Source organism: Atractosteus spatula, chromosome 14 (assembly GCF_055471065.1).
Source record: "Atractosteus spatula isolate fAtrSpa1 chromosome 14, fAtrSpa1.hap1, whole genome shotgun sequence".
NCBI classification, from domain to species: domain Eukaryota; kingdom Metazoa; phylum Chordata; class Actinopteri; order Semionotiformes; family Lepisosteidae; genus Atractosteus; species Atractosteus spatula.
Window position 1 is genome coordinate 28,435,236 of NC_142719.1, and position 22,141 is coordinate 28,457,376.

A 22,141-nucleotide genomic window follows, 5' to 3' on the forward strand; every position below is an offset into this window, starting at 1 on the left:
TAAAATGTATCTCCTGTGTATTACCTAATCCTATTAAAATCATTCCACAAAGAGCTAATTGGCTCAGTCAATGTTATGGTGCTCTGTCTTTTACAATACAGTGAGAAGTCTTGGACTTGGCAGAATAGGAACTGAGTAAAAGCTTACCTGGTGTGTTTATTTGTGTCACATGGTCATTTTGAAAAAAAAATCTAATGCACGCATTTACTGGTCATTGTCTTTTTCAGCACAGACAGTTTCTCCAAGGCATTATGTCTTTGCACACTAAAAATACATGTTGCATAGCAACAAGGAGCCTGTGTTGTATCAAGTAGCTTTATCTTAGCCCCCTGAGGTATCACAAAATCATGCATAGAGCACACAGAGGAAGTGGTGAGATCCAATCCTTGGTGTATATATTTTTTGAGCAGAGATGTATGTCTTTGTCAACTGACATAGCAAAAAGAATAACCAGTAATGTTAGCCCTGTGTGGCCATAACCAATCCTTCTTTTCTGTATTGAGAGATGGAACAAGTGACATACAGTATGAGTCTGTTCTCCAATGTTCTGTTAACCTGGCGTCCCCATGTGTTAATAGGTCTGCATCGTACAGAAGAAAGACACAAAGAAAATGTATGCTATGAAATACATGAACAAGCTGAAGTGTGTGGAACGCAACGAAGTAAGAAATGTCTTCAAAGAAATGCAGATAATGCAGAACCTAGAACACCCCTTCTTAGTCAATTTTTGGTAAGCCTTCGTAATTTTCATTCTCTCTCCTTCGGTAGTTTAGCCCACACTGAAAAGAAGCTGAGAAATGTAAAAAGAGGATGTCAGGGCATTAGGGTTATTGATCCACAAGATGTGTTTCTTCAAGTGAATTTTAAAAATAAATGAGTAAAGAGTTCATTTAAACTCTATAAACAGTCACTGTTCCTTTCAACATCTCAGGTAGCCCAAAACACTAAGTCACACAGCTCACGTCATATTGCTGAATTTAAGCTGTCACAAGATAAACTTCAATATTAAGATGCTGATAAAAAAAAACTGTAAAAGCACTTTCTAAAAATAAGAAATAATTTGCAGTAGGGGCTGCACTAAAATATAGCCTTCTCACTTCCTTTTGGTGCTAAAAGGAGCAAGTGTCAACAACATACTTCCATTAGGATCAAGGACTGCAGTCTAAACCATTGGTACTTTCACAGCCACATGTTCTCACATGACTTCATGCAGCATCATCCTAATTTATATGGACAGAATACTATTGGAAAAAATCACTACCTAAAAACTAAAAAGTACATGTACTTGATGTAAAAAATGTTAACGGTCCATTCTCACCCCATTCCAGCCACTACTGGGAGGTGATCAAAATGTCCTGTGAATGTCCTTGTATTTCACTTTTCAGAGCAGTTATGCTTTGGATATCATCTTTACTTCTCCATCTGCAGTGTTGCAGCCTATTTAAGAATTTAAATGATTCTTCCAAATATTTTATATAAGTTGTAACAGCTTTCAGTGAATATATTGTTCTTCAAGCCCTGTTAGTCCTTAAAGCTATGTTTCCTTCATTTCAACCACATCATCTGTGTGTTATTTTGGATGCACTTAATATTCCTTAAGTGTGTTGTAAAGAGACTATACCTCAATTACTGATTTGATTCTAATTATTGAATTAGGATATGGAGTGCAATGAGTCCACTGCATTGGTCCTGCAACTATGTGTATATAAAACTGAAATGTGCTTGGAAAGCAACGGACCACTACAATACACAGTGTACAGTATGTGCAGAGAAATTCAATTAAACCTTTGAAGTTAATGTCTTGAGCAGCAGATTAGCATTTTGAGTTATCTGCAGCTTCCTGAGAGATTTGCAGCGGTCAGCTTGCTGGTGTAATTTTGATGGCTATGACAGACAAAATAAAAACCTGAAGGTCAGTGAAGTAGAAGAAAACAACTGACCATGTGATGTGCTTTCCTACTGGTGAGAATATTTCTGCCTTAAGGTCTTGCTAAGTGTATACTAACTTGCACATAAATATGATAGTGGCAAAGTAACCAGGAAACTTTTATGGGATTTTGCAAATGAATTACCTTCATAGACGTAAAAGCACAAATCTCCCAAATTGTTCTTCATAAACTGTTAATGGAGCACAGCTTACAAGTGGCCTAGTGATTCTTGTCAGCATTATTGAATGCGCAGGACTCCTGCTGCTGTGAGGTCTTTTCAGACTGTTTACATGCTGAGACAAAGTGAGACGATGATTTGAACCAGAATAGCTCACTGATGCTACAGGTCAGCAGTAACAGATATACGTAACCAACAGCTCAAGGATTTACTGAAACTAGTTAATGAAGGCTTAAGCACACATCGGTATTCACTTAGAGACACCCTTTCATAGTAATCACACTGTGTGTGCTTACTGCATGTTTTAAGAATGTGCCACACATAAATCCATCACAGTTCATGAGTAACGGGTTTCTGTTTGTTCTCTAATTAATGTAATAATTCAAATGCAGTACTTTGTATCAAACTAGACATTTTATGTAAACATCCATGTCATTTGCAGGCTGAGGAATCATTTAATTATTGATTCTTTGAACCAGATTAATGCTGCAGACTTTAAAATGTTTGAAATAGTGTAGTATTCTAGAATACTGAACTGTTTGTTTCATAACTGTCTCATGTATTGATCAAATACATAGAGAACCTATGCTTCTGCATCAATCAAAATGTTAGGGCACATTGAACGCTGACTTTGTTTCTTTCATACTTTGTGTCTGTATGTAAATAAAATGAATTTGAAATAACTAGGAAAAGGGCAATAATAATAATATAAAAATATAAAGGGAATATAAGTATGCAGGAGGCACAGACAATGCAGAAAGACATTTTCCTCATTGATCAGGAATAAAAGATGATAAGACCAGGCAATCCAATAAAATAAGACAAGAAGCTTGTGAGACAGAAAACATATTGATAAAGCTCTAGAGAAAAACCCTGGAACATAATGGAGGATAAATAGCAGTCCATGTAATGTTTAGAAGCACACTTTTTTCGTTCTGCCTTTATTACTTGTAATACTATAACCTGGCCAGGCTGACAGCAGTCCTCATGGGATCACTTTATTAAAATGCCCTTCATAGAAGAATATGGGCTGTATGAGTACGACTACTGTCCTATAGTTAGCTTTTGATTTTGCCAGTAGGTGTAATATGTACTGTAGACAGCTGAACTGTTAACTATGTGGCTTATGAAACATTATAGTAAATGAATAACAAGCGAATAACAAATAACAAATGAATAACAAAGTTCAACTCCCTGAAGGCAAATTAGAAAGGCTGTATGGACTGGACTGTAACCCAGTAGAAAGTTGAACTACTAAGCTCTTAAATTTATTTCTCATGGCGTATGCAATTCTTTCTGTTTTAGTTATCTTCTGTCTTTCTATCAATTCTTTCTATCTAGTTATCTTTTTAAAAAAATACAAATGAAAAACAGTGAATAATCAATCTATGAAATACAAAAGCACAGGACATTAGGACACAGTTTGACATTGCATTAGAGGTGTTGTCAAAGATGCGTTCTGACAGAGTGCCAGAAGTAAAATAAATGCAGGTAGCTCTGTCTATGCTGAATTTCAAATGACACGTTGCCAGTTGTTGACCGTATTTCCCTGATTATCTTGTTTCTCTACCTACCTTCTCCTTCAGCAATGCTGGTCACTGTGAGCCACAGCCTACAGCTAAATTCCACTGGTTTCCATTTACTGTGTAAATGTGCTTCCACACCCGAAAGAGACACACCAAGAAATAAGCATTTTTCAAGTTAAAACTGTGTACATCAAGCAATACATGGATTACAGATGTACTGTAACCCCAAATTAGTTTTTAATGACTACTGGATATGTGTAAACTAAAGGGAATTTGTACGATAAATGAATGTGTCAATACATTTGAAATGTGTGGCATTGCATGGTACAACGCTCCCTAAATACCCACTGAAGCTATTCAGTACTGTTTTGGAAATAAATGCCAGAGGCGGCTGACTGCTGGTTTAAGACATGACCTGTTGACAGAAGCGATCTTTCAATCACAGGCCAGTTTAACATTGTTTTGACAGACCACCTCAGAGTGACTTATCATATTCCACTTGTCTTACTCATTTTTTATGTCAAGCCTTGCTTGTGGTGCATCTTAGAATGATGCGAGATAAAACCCAATGCCAATGTCCTGGCTCATTGCAGAAACAAAACTATTTGACTTTCCTGTAAATGAATCTCTCTCGGTATTAACACTGTAGCAAAAGTAATGGGACATGAGTTTTGACATGCAATTTGTGACTCTTATAAATCTGCCTTGCCCCAGGATATTTACTGTCATGATTCAGTATTACTAAAAAAAAAAAACAGGCACTGCATTCACTTTTAAAGTTTGTTATGACAAACTGATTGCAGCCTTTTGAAATTAATCAAACTAATGAACTAACATAAAATGTGGTACAGTATACTGTACATTACTTGCATAGACCTTGTTTTCACCTACTTTAATTGTTTCACACATTGGCATTATTCGCTCATGTGTTAAGCGTGCTGTAGATGCTTGTGTGGACAAAAGGATTTGAGGGTTCTTGATGATTCTTATATCAGAAATGAAACTGTGAATTTTCAGCTGTAAATTTAAATATACTGTATACCCAGAGCAGCAGCAAGAAATGCAGACCCTTGCCCTTGGCCAAGAATGAATGCTGATTATGAAATATATATTGGAAATTTGGTGGTGGTGACATAAAAGCCTTCACATTTCTCTTCAAGAACTTCCTCATTAACGTAATTGTCAAGGATACACAGTCTAATGGAAAATTTGGAAGCAAAATATATGCTAAAAGCATTAGTTTCCCTTTTTTCTTGTGCTTTTTAAAACTATGAGTGTTGTATTGTGCGCTTGATGATGAGTGTCTTTGGTATAGTTTTCCTAGCTGGAGTGCATTTGGAAATTCATGCTGCATTCTATGAAATGAATTAGCATTGTGTGATGGCAGGCTGCTCTCTTATGTGGCTTTCTGTGAAATGTGTTTTGGAAAGTTCACCACTTGGTGATTATCGAGTAAGGTGTGTCTCCCTGGAGTTTCTGTGAAGGGAGATGGGAGATCATGAGACAGGAGTCTGATTTCCCCAGTCGAACAGCACCAGGTACAGTTTTAATTGCCCTCACCAGCTGCGCAGTAAAAAAAATAGTTATTTCGATTTCTAATTTTGCATAGAGGAAAAAGAGAACTGATTTCCTCAGAAGCACATCAAGCAGTAACTCAGTCCTTAGACCTTGGGAGGAAATACTGTATCTAATGCAGAGTAATACGAGAAAAAAATGTTGTGGTTCAGGTATGAGTGCATTTGTCACTCATTTGGTTACATATTTAGTAAACAACTGGGCAGATGTGACACATGCTTTATTAAATCCCCCAGAGATATACTCAACTGTACACAAAAAGAGTAGAATACGAATAGAGTAAAAGCACAATATAAATGATCAGAAACTTCAAATTAGAAGTTCTGTTTGTTGGTATTGATCCCAGATAAAATCAAAAGTGTAGTTTTCTTTTAATATGTGTAAATTCCATGTACGCAAAACATATTGAACTAGCAATCTATACTGCTATAAAACATAAATATACTGTAAATAACGGATATGAAAATACTGAAGTACTGTAAATAGTTTTTGCTTACAGATTAATACATTTCGGTATGCAATGTACCGTCATGTTCAGTAAAATGTCTGGGGCTAGCAGTGTTTTTCTCCATGTGTTTTTGGTATTTAAATGACCCAGAGCAAGTAGCTATTAACACATCACAGATGTGCCCAAGATATTTTAATCTAATTCTAACTGGATATTAATGACAGAGGAGGCAAACAGAAGTGCCAGTATAACACAATGCCCTTATTTTCTAAAATAAGAGGGAGAGAATGAGAAGAAAATATTGAAGAAAAAATTATACCTCAGTTAATGCCTATATTGTGCTTTTTTGAAATAGGTACAATTATATTTTGTGAAATACTCCTTTGTTTCACTGTCCATTATTAACCTTTTTTTTTCTACGGGTGTATTGATGTAATTTATTGTTTTAAGCACAAATAATTTTTCTGGATCTCAGAACTTAGCTTTTTTTTTGTTCTCCAGTATGATTGATTCTGCTGTGGAAGGAGTTAAATCATACCACTGATGCATAAAAAGTAGATTTTCTATTAGGTTAAGTTATTGTTTCTAGACAGCTTGACCCTTTCATGAGCAGTAGTACTACAGCATGCAGTATTTAGCAGAGGAGTTGTTCTTTATGATATATTTTATTTTACTTACAGTACTATATTATACACAATTTCTTGCATTGGATACCCTTAAATGTTTCTGTTCTGTTAAATACAGGAGATGTTCCTATCTGACCAGTTTATGGTTACAACTCAGAAAATAGTCTGATATGATGTACAGTATAGGGGAACAGGGAAATGGAACCCTATTAATACACAATCGTTTGCTGTTTAGAGGTTTCATAGTGTCTACTACATTGCTGGCAATCAAGTGGCACACTAGATATACAGACATGCTGGAGTCTGCACAATCGATCTTCATTAATAGTTTGTTTAATTGAAGTGGGGCCTTGGTGATATGGTTAGGAAAAACCCTGTTGTCCTTGTTTGAGGGTCTGTTGTATCAGGTTTTGCTTTTAAGGAGCACATAAAGAAAAAGAAAAAATATACAATTTATAATTAAACAAAGGATTATCAAAAGTAGGACAGATTGGTTTTAAATAAATTAAGACGGTGTTTAATTCAATTACAGGTGGGTTGATCTTTATATAATGAATATATTCTGAAAACAAAACTGAAATAATTTAAAAATACTTATTTAATTATTTAACAGAGCAGACAAAATGTTTGCTGACATTTGAATAGCATGTTAATGGGTCCAAAATCCAAATGCCAATGCAGTTGAAAATTCTAATGATTTTGTAGAATGAGTTTTCAAACAGACATTGCATGCAAAATCCTTGCAGATAATGCCCCTACGTTTGTTTTCCTGAGTGATTGATGCCCTGAGAACTTGCAAGCTCAGTCATTCAGTTGCACAACTGACAGATTGTCTCTCAATAGAATGCAGTGTTGAGAAAGTGGGCACTGTGGTTTGATTCTAATGAATGAGTCTGAGGTAAGCTTGAGGCTTACATTCATTTTCTAGACATAATGAGATTTGCTGCAAGCTTGCTTTAATCTGTCTGGAAAAATCAGTCTTCAAAAAATGCAGGCATCTCACCACACTTCAAGACCAGACAGGACTTTTCAGACCTAATATTGCATTTTTCAAAACATGGTCTGATTGCATTTTACTTGGTATTCATCTGTCAAACCATGTTAAAATTACATGCTCAGAATACCCCTTTTAGTTAGAAAGTACTGTATGTGATGTGTGCTATAGCTTGATTCTCAGTTAATTAAAATCCATTACCCCAATGCCATTATCCTATTAGTCTCTATGAGGGATCTGACTTGTGACCTTTCTGCCAGATAGTTCAAAGGGAAGTGTGCATAGTGAATGGCATTTAAAACATGTTGCAGGTAAATAATAATTAAAAACAATGTGTTTATCTGGATAAAACTGATGGAGTACAACATTTCTCCATTTTACAGGATTGCACAATCTAAAAATCAAGCTTAACCCATATATAATTTACAGCTCCTTAGAATTCTGTCTTCAGATTACCTCACTTTATAACACATCTCTAGGTTCTACTGTCAAACTAGTTTGCGCCATTATACAACTGCCGCTATAGCCTCAGAGAGGCTTTGTAAAGCAGGTGAAAGGTGGAAGGCACTGCCACATTGCTTGACTAAGTTAATATGAGGTCTAATATGAGTCCTAGGTATATGCTCCTATAGGAGTTGCTACTAGTCATGTAAAGAACTGTAAAACTATCCATATAGTAAAAGGTAACAACATCGCAAGAAAACATCCTGTGATATTACAACTTCATGTTTATTGTTCTTTTTGCATGGTACATTGGATATAAGGAATAATAATCATATATAGGGTGTTCCTTAATGTGTACAAAAATAATTAGTGCAAGAGAATTGGTGCTAAATAAAGGCTGTGAAAACATTTTCTATTTGTACTTGTGTCACTTCACATACTGTATGTTTATTCAGACAAAAAAACAAACAAACGTTATTCACTAGTTTGGTTAAATTCTGACAATGAAGAAAAAAGCCAACAAATATAAAGGGCTAGCATTGGAATGAACCAGGGAGGCAGCTGCAAGGGTGAAGCTGGGGTGGAGGGCTGCTAGCAGGGATGCTAGAATAGATATGTGCAGAGTTGTGAACAGGGGACAAGTAAAAATTCATATATAAAAAAGTGGAAGTGCACCCAAATGTCTGTTAAATTACACCATATACAGTATTGTTAATTTGTTCACACCTCTCTTTCTGCTCTCCTCCCCACCATTTTGATCCAGGTACTCCTTTCAGGACGAGGAAGACATGTTTATGGTGGTAGACCTCCTCCTAGGAGGAGACCTGCGCTATCACTTGCAACAGAACGTCCATTTCTCAGAAAGTACGGTCAAGCTCTACATCTGCGAGATTGCACTGGCCCTGGACTACCTGCAGAGTCAGCAAATCATCCACAGGTCAGCCACTGCACACACAACACAGGAATATCAGAGGGGTAATGAAGGAGAAAACTTAACAGCTGTGTCTTAGTGGAAAACTGGATTTTCATCAACATTGTATTAGTCAGGAAACAGAATATTTAAAGTTTCATAAGTTGCTTTTGCAAACCAGAAAATATAAACATTTACATACACTGCAAAATTTTGTTTGGAGCAAGGCATTAAAGCACATTGTTTTACCATTTAATGTTATTGTTACAGGAATACAAAAAGGCAGTGTATTCTTTCATCAATTTAAAATATTTTTCTCATTTACCCTCACAGAAGGAAGTAATCTGATCTTGTTGCAATCAACACAACTTTTCCTATTTAATCAGCTCCACTCCAATCTGTCTAGACTCTGCAGAGCTGAATTATGCAAACTAAGAAGTACAATGTCTAAATTTAACCTCATCTATATGTAAATTAAAACTAATTACTGTACATGGAAATAGCAAATGCACTTTAATTACACTTTAATTATGCCAAGGAAAATATGAAAATAATGTCAGTACTGTGTGAGCAATGAGCACCATTCAGCAATACCCCTAAGAGTTGTATTTAGTTAATTCTGCAATTCCTTTCTTTGAGACAATAAAGTGTATGGTACTCAGGACATACGATAATCATGGGACACAGTTTGTAGTAATTGATTTTGTGGTGTATTAAGAATCTAACCTCCTTCAAAAGCACCCTTCCACCATAAAGCATTTTCCAATGATCAATATTGGTTTTCGTCTAATAATCTAGTTCTCTTCTTTGTTTCACATTATGTATACTTAGAATACTGAAACTCAACATTAAAAACACCATGTAAAAATAATTTCTTTTAGATGCATGGTCTCTACTAGTAACAAAAAGGCAACATTTTGTGGTAGTGCTACAATCCATGAGAAGCACACAAATGAGTGGAGAGTTGTAGAATTAATACAGTATGTACTGTATGGCATTAGTTTCATCATCAAACAGGACACGTTAATTTGAAACTAGTCAAGAGAAGTTCATAAGAAATGTTACATAATAACATCATTCTTCTTAAATTTATTACATGCAGGAGACAAATACAAGTAGAATAGTGAGTCCATTTTATGGCACAGATGAGAAGAAATAAATACCCTGGAGTATTCACTTCCCTGAACTTAAGTCTGCATCAGTGAATTCCATTATGAACACCTGATGATTTTACAGGATATGGCTAAGATATCTCTAATGCTTTGCTAGCTGTAAAATACAAACCATAATGTTTTTCTTTTGATGTAGGGATGTAGGGAGTGACATTTTATAGGACTCTACAGTTTCTGATTGATAAATAATAGCATTTTGTGCTCTTTCCTCCTTCCTCTCATGTAGATTAAGATAATGTGGTGAAAGCACATAATTTATTTAGGCTAGTAGAAATTCTTAATAAGATGTCTTCAGAGCCATAGAGGCCAAATAAGTGCTTATAGACTAATAGGGCAATTTTTCAAACTTTGTGCAAAGGGAGGATTGAGCAATACACTATTTAGATAGGGAAAAGAGAGCCCAAAAGGTAGGAGTATACTTTATCTTTATAGGAGTATACTATCTTTATGTTTCATAGGAGTATACTCCTGCCTTCTTTCAACTTCTTTCAGGTTATGCTTGTAATGGGCTGAATTACGAGGTGAAAATAAAGAACCCTGATGGTTCTCATGTAATAAAAAAAACAATAAAACTGCAGTGGTGTAAAATGAGTCCCAAGGGGTGAAACACAACATATGTAACAGATTCTCTGCAATTAGACATGTGATTAACAGAGAAACTCAAGGTACAAAACAAGGTGAAAGAAATAATATTTTTATTATTTGAAGGACTCTAGAGAAATAGGACTATGAGGTATTCATGAGTAATGTATTTGCAATACAGTATACTGAAAGCCCGATTGAAATTTGAAAATAAATCTCTAAAGAAACACTTATAGTTTGGTACAACCATTACTGTTTATTCCCTTTTGAATAGCTTCCCTTATTCTGTGTATCTTTCTTACACAAAAAATAATTATTTGTGTTTATAAGAAAATCCACTGCTTTTTAAGGGGATTTTATAGTAATGTTTCTTTGAAGAATAGATCATGAATTAACATCCCTTACTCTGCTCTCCCCATTCTGAAACTGTCCTCAAACTCAATGTACATGTATTGAATACTAGATACTTGAAACGTCAGATGAAACCTTGACTTAATGTCCTCTATTTGGGTAGTTATGTCTTAATTTTTCTCATTGGCATCAGAAACCCTAAATTTATCTTTAATTTGGTCATTCACCCTTGTTGGTGAATGTGTCCATTTACTGTAAGTTTCAAATGCTTTTAACACTACTACGCTAAGCCTAGAAGGAGTTGTTACATTCTTATGAGTTTAACTGTACTATTAACATTAATATAAAAAGACTTAATATGTGTCATATTTAGAGAGAACTATGTCTTTCATGTGATCTTTCAATGATTTCTTTCATGCAAGGAAATTGAGGGCTGTTCAGTATCACAAGCAATCAAGGTTAATTATTACAACAGATATGAAAATGCTTTAAACTTTAGGAAAGAATATCCCACAGTCCTAAATAAAGTCAAAGCAGGACATCTTCAAACCAGGCTAATTACTGTACGTCTGGAGGGAATCTGTAAAAAAGAAGACATTTTAAATCTGATTGCTCACTTGCTTTGGGTTTTGAATACAAAACAATAAAACAATATATTTAAAATGAGCAAGTAGAGCAGTACAGCGAAGAACAAATTTGAGCTTTGGTAACAAAAGTAAAAAGAAAGTAACATTTACATTCTCAGTAAGGCACTTGGTCCTGTGATCTTGCCTTGTTTACTGTATGTACTGTAAAATGTATCTCTTAATTGTTGGTGACTCTTTGCACAAGGTGATTGACAGCACTGACAGCACCTTTCCACATTTTTTAAGCAGTTGCAGAAAAGCAACTCTGAAACATACAGTATAAGTATTAATGGCATGCTGAACATTACATTGAGCACCATGGAGAAAAAGTGATAAAGTGTTTAGGTTTATTTAACAAGTCTTTCTTGTTTGGTCTTCTTCCATCTTTGGAGAAGCTGGCTGTAATTGCCTTCTCTGCTAAAACAATTTAGTGTTTAAATCACAATTTTCTTTTTTTTTAACCAGATCCTCCTGGATAATAATTACTAGTAACTGAAATTCTGTAGTCAATGCCTTAAGTTTTTTTTGGTCAATGAGCATCCACCAGACAGTTCCAGATCATATAATTTAAACCTGAAACTTCAGATAATTCTCCTAGAGAGATACTCATTACTGTGATTAACCTGGCAAGTTTAATTGACTGCAGCCCACCATTGCAAGGGTTTGTTAATCAGCAGGCTTTCTGAATCTACTACTGAATTGAATGAATCTTTTACAGGCAGAGATAATTCTGTTTTACCTCCCAAACACCTACTGAAGTTCTTGTATTACGTGAAAGTGTAATGCTCCATTGTGTACTTCTTTAGTGTAATTGCATGACAGAAAGTATGGGCTTTAAGGAAGTATTTTCTCAGAGGTGTCTTATCTTCAGGACAGGTGCTCAGCAGCACTTGAGTTAATCTAACCTGTACCTAATGACACACAGAATGTGCATTGTTTGCCTTAAAGGCATCACAGTCATCTGACCCCTAGTCTTTCCCCCCAGCAGTGCCAGGATGATTAGGTTACAGGGTGATCATCTCGGTTACAAGGTTCATTTTAAAAAGTGATGTAATTAGGCCATTAGATCCAGGTAATAGGTTGTTAGACTAGTGGAGCCTGACAAAAGGTGAGCAGATCAGTTGCAGCTCTCTACCATACTCTAGCTTACAGGATGTATAATGAGATTTTTTCTATGTGTGGCTCAAGAATGGATAACAGCAGTTTTATGGAAACCATTTGCCCTGGAATGAAAAGGAAAACATCTGCAGTGGTCCTACAGTATCTCTGTCATCTCCAGCCTCCAGGAGGGGGTGCACACTAATGCCAAGTCCCACTCCTCCTGCTCACACCCTGGGAGATTGTGCTCTGTGACCCTGTCGAGTCCAATTACTGTTTTGTAACATATACCGTTCCTGAATGTTTTCTCGCCTAATGAAAGCTATGCTCCCAGTAGATTAAGCTCTATCTATTGGTACATTTCCTTCTAAGCAGATGAAGAAGTAATTTTGTTCACAACGTCCTGAAACAAATGATGTTTTAATCATTTAAACCCCGTGCACTGCATAAAAACATCTATCTTCATGTATCCACATTTTATGAACAACACAAATTTGAACTGACAAAAAATATTTAAGACCTACGAAGCAAGTGTCTTGTATTTTATAGTTTCTAAAGGGCACAACATAAGATCTTTGTAAAGTGAGTCCTTGACTTAACATACATTTGATGTCATGTTCCAAGTACTTGTCTCTTTTCTTAGAAAAAAAAACACTGGCCTCTCTGATATGGCTGGATGTCACTGATTGTCTGCCATGTGTTAATGTAGAATGCCAGAAAGAATTGGTCCTTTAGGAATGAGAGAATGTGGGAAGATAAACTAAATCCTATATTCAACCGATACAATAATTGTGACACATTACACGTTACACATGCTGCAAACCCTGAAATTCGTATTACATGCCATTACTTTAAAATGCTATTAACTCTTGTATAGAAACAACATCTCAACCAGCGGAACTGCAAAATTGGTTAATGCAAAATTATGTACTGAAAATCTTGTGTAGTTAAACTAATCTGTGTATTTTGAAGTCCTTTTATACATGTAGTCTACTTTTGTAAAACTATATTGGTGATAATACTTAATCTGTTATCACTTATCTTACTGCACTCTATAAATCAGGCACAATATTATCTGTTTGGAACTGATGCAGAAATTTCTAATTGAGGGAGAAAAATAGTTGCATCTGGTAATTAACTAGAGGTGCAGTGCGAGTGCCAAATGGGGCCCATGTAAGGCACAGCTGTCAAGTTTTAAAACCTCAAGATGTATAAATCATTGCTGAAAGCCACATAAATTGAAAGACCAAAAGGTGAATATGTACTATTGGTTATTTCTCAGAAGCACAGGGAAGCTAATTATGGTTCGCCTGAGGAAAATCACAGAACCTACAAGGTGAAATTAAAGGACCAGCAACGAAGACAGTGACGCACAAAGTATAATAAGCTGTTTCACTTAAGGACCTCTGGTTCAAACGAGAAACGGAATAAGACAATAAATGAATGCATGGATCATATCATATTATATCATATCATGGGGGTGACACGGTTGCACAGTGCTTAGGATTTCTGTCTCGCAGAATTTGATACCTGGGTATTGTTCCTGGAGTGCTGTCTGAGTGGAGTTTGCGTGTTTTCACAGTGCTTGCTTGGGTTTGTTCTAGTTTCTTTCCACAGTCCAAAGATATACTGGTGCTGTAGGTTAATTGGTTTCTGGGAAAATTGGCCCTGTTGTGAGTGTGTGCATGTTTGACCTGTGATGGACTGGCATTCCGTTTAGAGTGAATCCTGCCTTTTGCCCATTTCTTCCTGACAACATGACCCTAAATTAGATGAAGCTGTTAGAAAATGGATGGATTATATTATGGAAGGGAGTATTCATCTGTTGCTGAATTAAAAGCTGATAGTTAGCCTACTGTATGTTTTTTGTGAAGATAATGATAATAAAGGTATTAACAGAATATCCGCTGCCGAATCAAGTCAAGAATATATATACTGTACACTCCTTTTTTTCTACCATATAATCCACTCTGCTCCTTTGGCGAATTTAGGATACATAATATTGGATGCTTAGCTTATGTGGATGTATAATTTCCATGGCCAGTAGGAAGAATTTATTTGGTATGATTAAACTGGTGTCATCCAGCTTTTAAGGTTTAGCCTAAGACCGGGGTCATCACTTTCAAATGAAAACCTCACCACCTATTAAACACATTGATAAAAATGAGGTGTTCTGAATTAGTAATCAGAATATCATTGTTAATTGTCACGATTATAGTCCCCCCTCCTAAAGGGTGCTCCAGCCCTTTCACTCAAGACTTTATTCTCTGCACCTGTTTCCCATTCCCAGCCCACCTTAAAAGCCAGGCGCTGACGCTCTTCCGGGCTCTGCATCTGATTTCCATATCGTGCGAGTCCGGGACCTGGAAGCGCCTGGTCCCGTTAAGGTTTTAACCTCTGTTCCCGTTCCTGTTCCCCGTCCGCCGGTTCTGACCCGGCCTTCGTGGTTTTTAACTTGTTCTGATGGATCTCCTGGTTTTGGACTTACCCTTGCGTTTTGGATTATCCCTAAGGACTACTCTCTCGGATTGTTCGCCTCGGCCACACCTTCCCCGTGCACCAGCGCACCTTGGACACGCCCCCCTGTCTTCAGCCCCGTATTCCTGCATGACGTTTCCCTAGTGTTCCCCCACTTCTTCAGATTGTGTCGTCCGCATAGGGTCCGGAAAGAACTGTTCGTTACAGTTAATAATGGGGTGTGACAGGAATGCTTGAGCAGTTATTATTACTTATGCAGTTTATAGAACATGTTGGCTATCTGACCGCAAGCTTGGGTTCTGAAAGTACCATATTGCCATATTGCCATGTGAAGAAACCTAGCCAGTGTACATCTACTTGCCCTGTTGCTCCTATAGTGTTTAAATGTGATCATGCCCTTTCAAAAGAACATAGTTTCCCTTATACTTCATTTGAAGGAAATGCCAACTAATTAAATGTAACAACTGTGACCTTTTTCACCTCCCTCCTGCCTCTGTCTCTCTGAAGCAAACTGCTCTAAGCTCAGTGAGGGATCGGGACCATTTCATTCTCCAATCTTTGATATGTAAATTATACTGTCTTCAGTTTAGGCTTCAGTTTATTACACATACAATCTCCTTGAAATCTATTCTAATCTAATCTAATGTTACTGCAGTGCACAATAATCTCTGGTTTCTCTGTTGTATTCTGTCTAGGGTTGGATGGATTAGGGTGCATTTCCTCTAATAAAACTCAGTGAGACAACGCTATGAATCACTGTATATCCATTGGCACTCCAGTCAATATTAACAAATAAAGGTCATGCTTAGTTCATGTAAATATACACAGCTTCAAAGGAAAATATAACTTATTTATACAGTATATGTGTGGTTAAGAAAAATAAAGTATATGGATTTGGGATATTGATTAAATGTTTTGGCGTACTTCTGAATGTTCACTTATGACAGACCATGATACCCCTGAATGACTGTAACCGTTGCATCAGCAGGAAATGTGTTACAGTGGGGACTTGATTCAGCATCCAACCAAAGGGGCAAATTAGAGTGAATTTCACATTGAAATGTAAAAATAAAGAAGAAAAAACACAAGGTTTCAGATGAACTATATATTTCTAATATGATGTAATACCTTTGTAAATCTCTTGCAATTATAAGGGATAAGTTTCTTTTGATGCTCAAATAAATGTGTATTTAATGTATGTAGATTCTTTAGGTATAGCCAATATTACATTCATACTGAAATTTCACTTTTCTTTTTAGACCACGTCATTTTACACCGACCACTGAAGATTTTTTTTTTGTGTGTAAAGGTATCAATCGGGAAGGGTGATATATATTGTAAATGAATAGAAAGAACTTACTAGTATGGTTATCTCACTGTTTGATAGCATTCAGTTAGTCTGTTGACCAAATAATGCTCCTTAACAAACTCCTTTACTATATTAATTCATTTGATTCACTGCCTTGAAGGTCAACAGATGTCTTCTTGGTCTGAGAAAATATTTTGAGTCTTTTCTAACAGCACTCTGAACTTAGATCAATTTCTTTTCTGAACTGTCAGCCCCCATTAAGTGCAAACAATTTTGTTTTAACCATGGCTTGCTAATTATGGGTGTTCTCATGCCAGGAAGTAATAACAAATCAGAAAAAAACAGGGCATCTTGTGCTGAGCATTTTCTGAGCAAAAACCTCTTTATGTTCCAGAAACTGTTTACGACTTATTTATAGTCACTGTCTGCCTCTATAAAACACCTAGGCAGTTTGGGGTAAAATATGTGTATTTTCAAAGCTTCAAAGTGTATAAACAACTACAAATGCACAGTTGCTTTATAAGTTTTTTATATACAGTAATGATTTTCTTTAAAGATAGAACTGATTTATCACAGGGGGGATCATCAGTAATTTTTAAAGATTTATCATTTTCTCATAGTCTAACGTAGGTTAAAAGATTTGACTGTCGGTATAATTAACTGTACAAACTGGCTTTGTTTTTAAGCTTAACAGTTTTGTTCTAGAGCATTGAGGGCAAAAGTGATTTTTCTTTAATGTTAAGGGTTAAGAGTTAATTTACCTTTTTGCTTCTAATCATTGTCTTACAATTTTTAGAACAAGAGATATCCATTTGGACTATTGGCACTATGCCTTTTGAGTGATGGTAGTCTTTATCTACAGTATACTGTAGATATCAGACTGAGTTAATGGTGATTCTTTCCCTACAGGGACATTAAGCCAGACAACATTCTGCTTGATGAACATGGTAAGTGCTTAAAAGCATGTGTATTATGTTATGTCATTCCTGGATTTTTTTGTTCTTGCTAGAAAAAACCGACATGTTGAAAAAAGGGCAGCCTTTCAATTGTTTATTGTGTCTCCTAAAAACTAAAACTCAGTTTCATAGCTACTGATATTACATGTTAGTAGCTGCAGATCTTAACATAGCAGAATAAAAGTTTCAAAAATGCATTGCTAATGCATTAGTGCTCTCATGAAGATGTACATCTAGGAGGCTTTTGTACCAATTATGACGACAGAGTGCAGGCTGTCAGCTGAGTAAGGGAAACATTAATGTTCTGTCAGCGTCCTGTAGTTGTTGTCAGGGAAACAAAGAATATCCATCGCTGCATAATGCAAACTGAGATAATCCTTTGCCAGCAGCAAATTACACTTTGGATGTTAATGTCTTGAATCATTGATTTAAATTCCAAATAGTGATTCCCATAAAGTGTTTCTTTCTGCATTCACTAATAGACAAAAGATCAATTTAGACTATATACTGTATGTGACAGCAAAACTAGGAACCCAGAGGAAAAAAAGGCTTTTTGGCGAGCCAAGGTGTGTTCCTCAAAAGGAAATATTTAGCTACAGGACTATACGGTTTCTTCTTCTGTAAACATGCCTCCCTTCCTTCATTCTGATCTCAAACTTCTCTGAATTTTTATTTTCAATCTCGACCAGCAGAATGCTCTCCAAATTTTATATACAGTAGATGTATAAAATCAATTGGCCCTAATTTCACAGATAGGTTAACAGCCAATACCTAAATATATCATACATTTAAAGTAATTACTCTTGGCATAACATAAACAGTTGAATGACAAAAACGATTTAAGCAAACCAAAGCTTAAAATTACTTGGTAACTAGAGATATACAATTCTTTGAAGGAACTGCTGTAGTAAGCAATTTGCTTCAGGAGAAGAGGATAATAAATGGATTTTATAGATGCCCTATATGATAACATTTCTGAGGGTAGATAATTTTTATGTCAAACGCTTCAGTGAAGTTAAGGACTTGGCAGGTTGAAAAAATATGTGTGTACTTTGATGCTCAATGGTGCATACAGTTCACAGGAGATAAATGATGATCTCAACGCATAAAGAAATAAAAGTTACTATCTGTGTAACTCATGCCTGCCAGGGATGAAAGTTACACCTTATGCTTTTACAACTATACTTATTAATCCACACAAAGCAATTTGAATTGAAACATTTTTCTCTGATTTGTTTTAAATGAATGCCGGATATACATTCCGTTATTTACTTTTTTCGTATACTATATTTGATTACTTGCAACTAGCAGAAAACGCAGCGTAGTCAATTTTAGATGTGCTCAATTCTAAGGTAAGAAAGTGAAGCAGGAAAAAATGAAAAGAGCATTTAATGGAAAAAGAACAAATGCCCAAGGTTTCCACATGCCATAACCCTCTTGTGTTAAACCAGGGATGAATACAATCACATGCACATTTCCAGAGAAAGTTTTTTTATCATAATCTTCTCCAGCTCTCCCACAAAACTTTATCTTTTGTGTCTCTCACTGCAGTGCTTCTGTGTGCATGAATGCTTTTCATTATTTGCCGTGCTGTTTTACATTCAGAGTGTGGCTATCATTGCGAATTGATCAGGGACACTCAGTTTAACGAGTTTTGGCTCCGCAACAAAAAATTACTGTAGGGAGGACCAGCCATACAGTACGTATCTGTGTCAGTAATAATCCCTGCCTGGTTTTTCTTATTTCAACAACTTACAACAATGGCAGAGCAGGGTGACACTGGTGAGAAGCAGCTTCAGTTTCACCAAACGCTGGCTATGCAGGTGTTCAGACACATCATTGACATTTACACACTCCAGTTTTGCTCTTTGCAGTGACAATACATACTGTTTATGATACCTATATCAGAGGGCTCTCTCATGTAATTCTGGCTTGTACCTCTGAGGACAGCCAGTCTCCCTGTCTAAAGTGTATTGATTCGTTTATGATATTTATCCAGAAATTCTAGTGTGTTCTTTGAAATCATTTACCATCAGATTAAGAAATGCATTGGAACTTCACCTATACTTGATATTCATATTTTAAAGTCAACGACTCTCAATGATTGAAGTGGAATTCCCAGATATTTCTGTATCTGGCAGGTAGTCACACATCGTTCTGAGTTTATTTTGTGATTGTACGTGACAGGTGTCATGTAAAATACCATCCTCACAATGATAAATACCTTGATATTTTCCCCTGTTGTATCTTCCAGGCCATGCACACCTGACTGATTTCAATATTGCTGCAATTGTGAAGGATGATATGCGGGCTTCTTCTATTGCTGGGACAAAGCCCTATATGGGTAAATACTGTCTCATATGCTACATGAAACAGCTTTTCCTTTATGGGGTACTGCATTTCTAAATCACTCTTATATACTGTATCTGAAATGAAACAAAATATCATCATCACCTAAATAAACTAGATTAGCAAAACCATTTGTTCCTTATAATGAGGAGAGGAAAACAAATCTATGTATTCATTTTATTAATGAGTGTAATAAACAGAAAGCTAAAATACTGAACTTGAATTTTATTTAGATACAGTATGTCATATAAAGGTGAGGTAAATGTTTTATTTTCCCTAATATCTTTGGTATTTTTCTGCATAGGAAACACATTCAGAAATTCTAAAATCTCTAGTGTTAAACCTAAATTCTGCCTCCCTGGTATGTGAGTAAATGATACTTGTCTCAGTTCTCCTTCAGATACTGATTTCTTCCAATTTAATTCATTTTCTGTAATTTTATTGAACTAAGCTTCTACTGTAGCTTATTATTCTCCAGATAATGCATTTGGTCAGTCTCCTTGCAGTTCCTAGTAATCAAATACAATTTAATCGGATTATTGTTGGGTCTAAATATTGTGTAGATCCCCCCTGAAGGAGATGTGTCTGGTAGGATAAAAGTAAATAAAATGACTGATACGTGTTTTTACTGGGACTGACAGAACAAAATCTTTAATGATGCAAGTGGCTGAGGTTAAGTTTTTGTTAGCATCGGATCACTGAACTGAGGCTTCAATAGGGTATTAGTACAAAATCTAAATAAATTAATTAAATAAGAAATCTTTTCTGTACTTATGGTTAATGAGATAAGTAACCAGAAGAAAAATGTCTTGGTAATTACTTCATTTCACAACAATTGATAATCACTTACTCTTAGATGAGATTTAAATTTTACACTTCATTTTATATTATTTTATTTATTGCATATTATTCCATTTTAAATTAATATTTTGTTTCTTTAGTGTGGTAGATTTGGTTTTACCACTATTAAAGCCTCATAAAAGCAGTATATCAGATCTCATTCCAAAACCATTCATAGATATATGTGTGTACTGATAGTATATCTGTGAGATAGAGACAATATGGTACATGTACTGTATATATTTTTGCAGCCTCCTCATAATTTGACAAGCAGCATAGTTTAAAACAATGTATGTCATGTTCCATTATACTTCCTTGTACTCTGCATAATCCTACATTTCACTATGCTCTACCAACTAGATAGACTACTTCTTGATGACTCTTTAATGTGTTCTTGACTGTTTATGATGCCACTATGCTCTGCTCCACTACTCTGCTTTTACCACAATAAAAACATCAGTAACAATAGTCCTTGCCACTGAACACATTAAAAATGCCTGCAAAGATAATCACTAAGATTACTTAACACTATTCTCTGTGCTCTTTTTTCAGCTCCTGAGCTGTTCCAGCCTTTTGAAGGGACTCACCCAAGTTATTCCTTCAACGTAGATTGGTGGTCCTTAGGAATCACTGCCTATGAGCTCTTAAGAGGACAGGTACAGACACCTGTGCACTTTTGGGTATAATTTTCTCTCGGTGAAATACTGTATCTGCCATGCGAAAAATATATTTAATAACTCCAAATGATAAAACATGGTAAAATAAATCAGCATAAAGGCTGAGAGCATTCATTGGGAACATCAGATCTACTGTTGGCTCCTAAGATGCCTCATGCCTTTTACTGTACCTGTCTGTGAATTGGAGGAGTGTCACAACATCAGCAGATACAGCATTGTACAGTATGTCACTCAATGTCAGGACTCTGTGGGCCACACAGATAGTGAGATGTGACAGAATTATTCAAGCAACAGAGCCTACTATAACAAATGTTCCTACCTTGTCAGAAAAGTCTGTTTGATGCTTGCAAAGCATCATATCAAAAATTATTTTCATGACTTGTTTTTCTTTCTTGAGCTGGAGATTTCTTACTGCGGCCTATATATCTAAATTTCTTTACTAGAGACCCTATGTAATGCGATCCAGCACACCTACAAATGAGATTCTACAGGCTTTTTACACCACCAATATCAACTACCCCTCATCGTGGTCGGCAGAGATCAAATCCCTCTTGAGAAAGGTAAGGCAACTGAATTAGAATTACAGTTAGGTGTAAGGTATTGTCAGCAGCTGTAAAGTAGAAAATAGAAAGTAGCCTGTCGACATCACTTCATCAAACAAGTGAAATGAAGTACAGTAGGTATTCTATATCATCAGTGATGCGAAGATGCCATTCAATAGAGAAAAAAGTTTGTTCTTTGCCCCCCCAAGAGTAGCATTGCCATGAACTTGGCTGTTAGTTTTCTTAAGTAAGACATTCTACTTTTTATTAAATGGAGTGTTGTAGCCCCTTGCATTTTACAGCACATTTGCAGTTTCTAAGGTCTGACCATTTGCCATATTGTCTTCTTCAGTTGCTTTGCATCGAGCCAGAGGATCGAATTTCATGTTTGTCCAAGCTGCAGGATGTGCCTTACCTGTTGGATGTGAATTGGGATGCAGTTCTGCAGAAACAGCTACCTCCGGGGTTCATTCCCAATGCAAGTTTAACTTATTATTATGTTTATTTTTTAACCCATGTCTCCAGCTAAATT

At 36.0% G+C, this 22,141-nt stretch overlaps 1 protein-coding gene across 1 annotated transcript in view; it reads left to right on the forward strand.

Moving 5' to 3' along the window:
- Nucleotides 1-22,141, forward strand: part of stk32a (serine/threonine kinase 32A) — a 31,725-nt gene that overhangs the window by 3,868 nt on the left and 5,716 nt on the right. Inside the window, exons 4-10 of the mRNA XM_088932612.1 lie at nt 579-730; nt 8,483-8,656; nt 17,155-17,192; nt 19,456-19,545; nt 20,943-21,046; nt 21,511-21,627; nt 21,962-22,087. Coding sequence (XP_088788738.1) covers nt 579-730; nt 8,483-8,656; nt 17,155-17,192; nt 19,456-19,545; nt 20,943-21,046; nt 21,511-21,627; nt 21,962-22,087 — 801 coding nt within the window. The remainder of the gene's footprint in view (nt 1-578; nt 731-8,482; nt 8,657-17,154; nt 17,193-19,455; nt 19,546-20,942; nt 21,047-21,510; nt 21,628-21,961; nt 22,088-22,141) is intronic.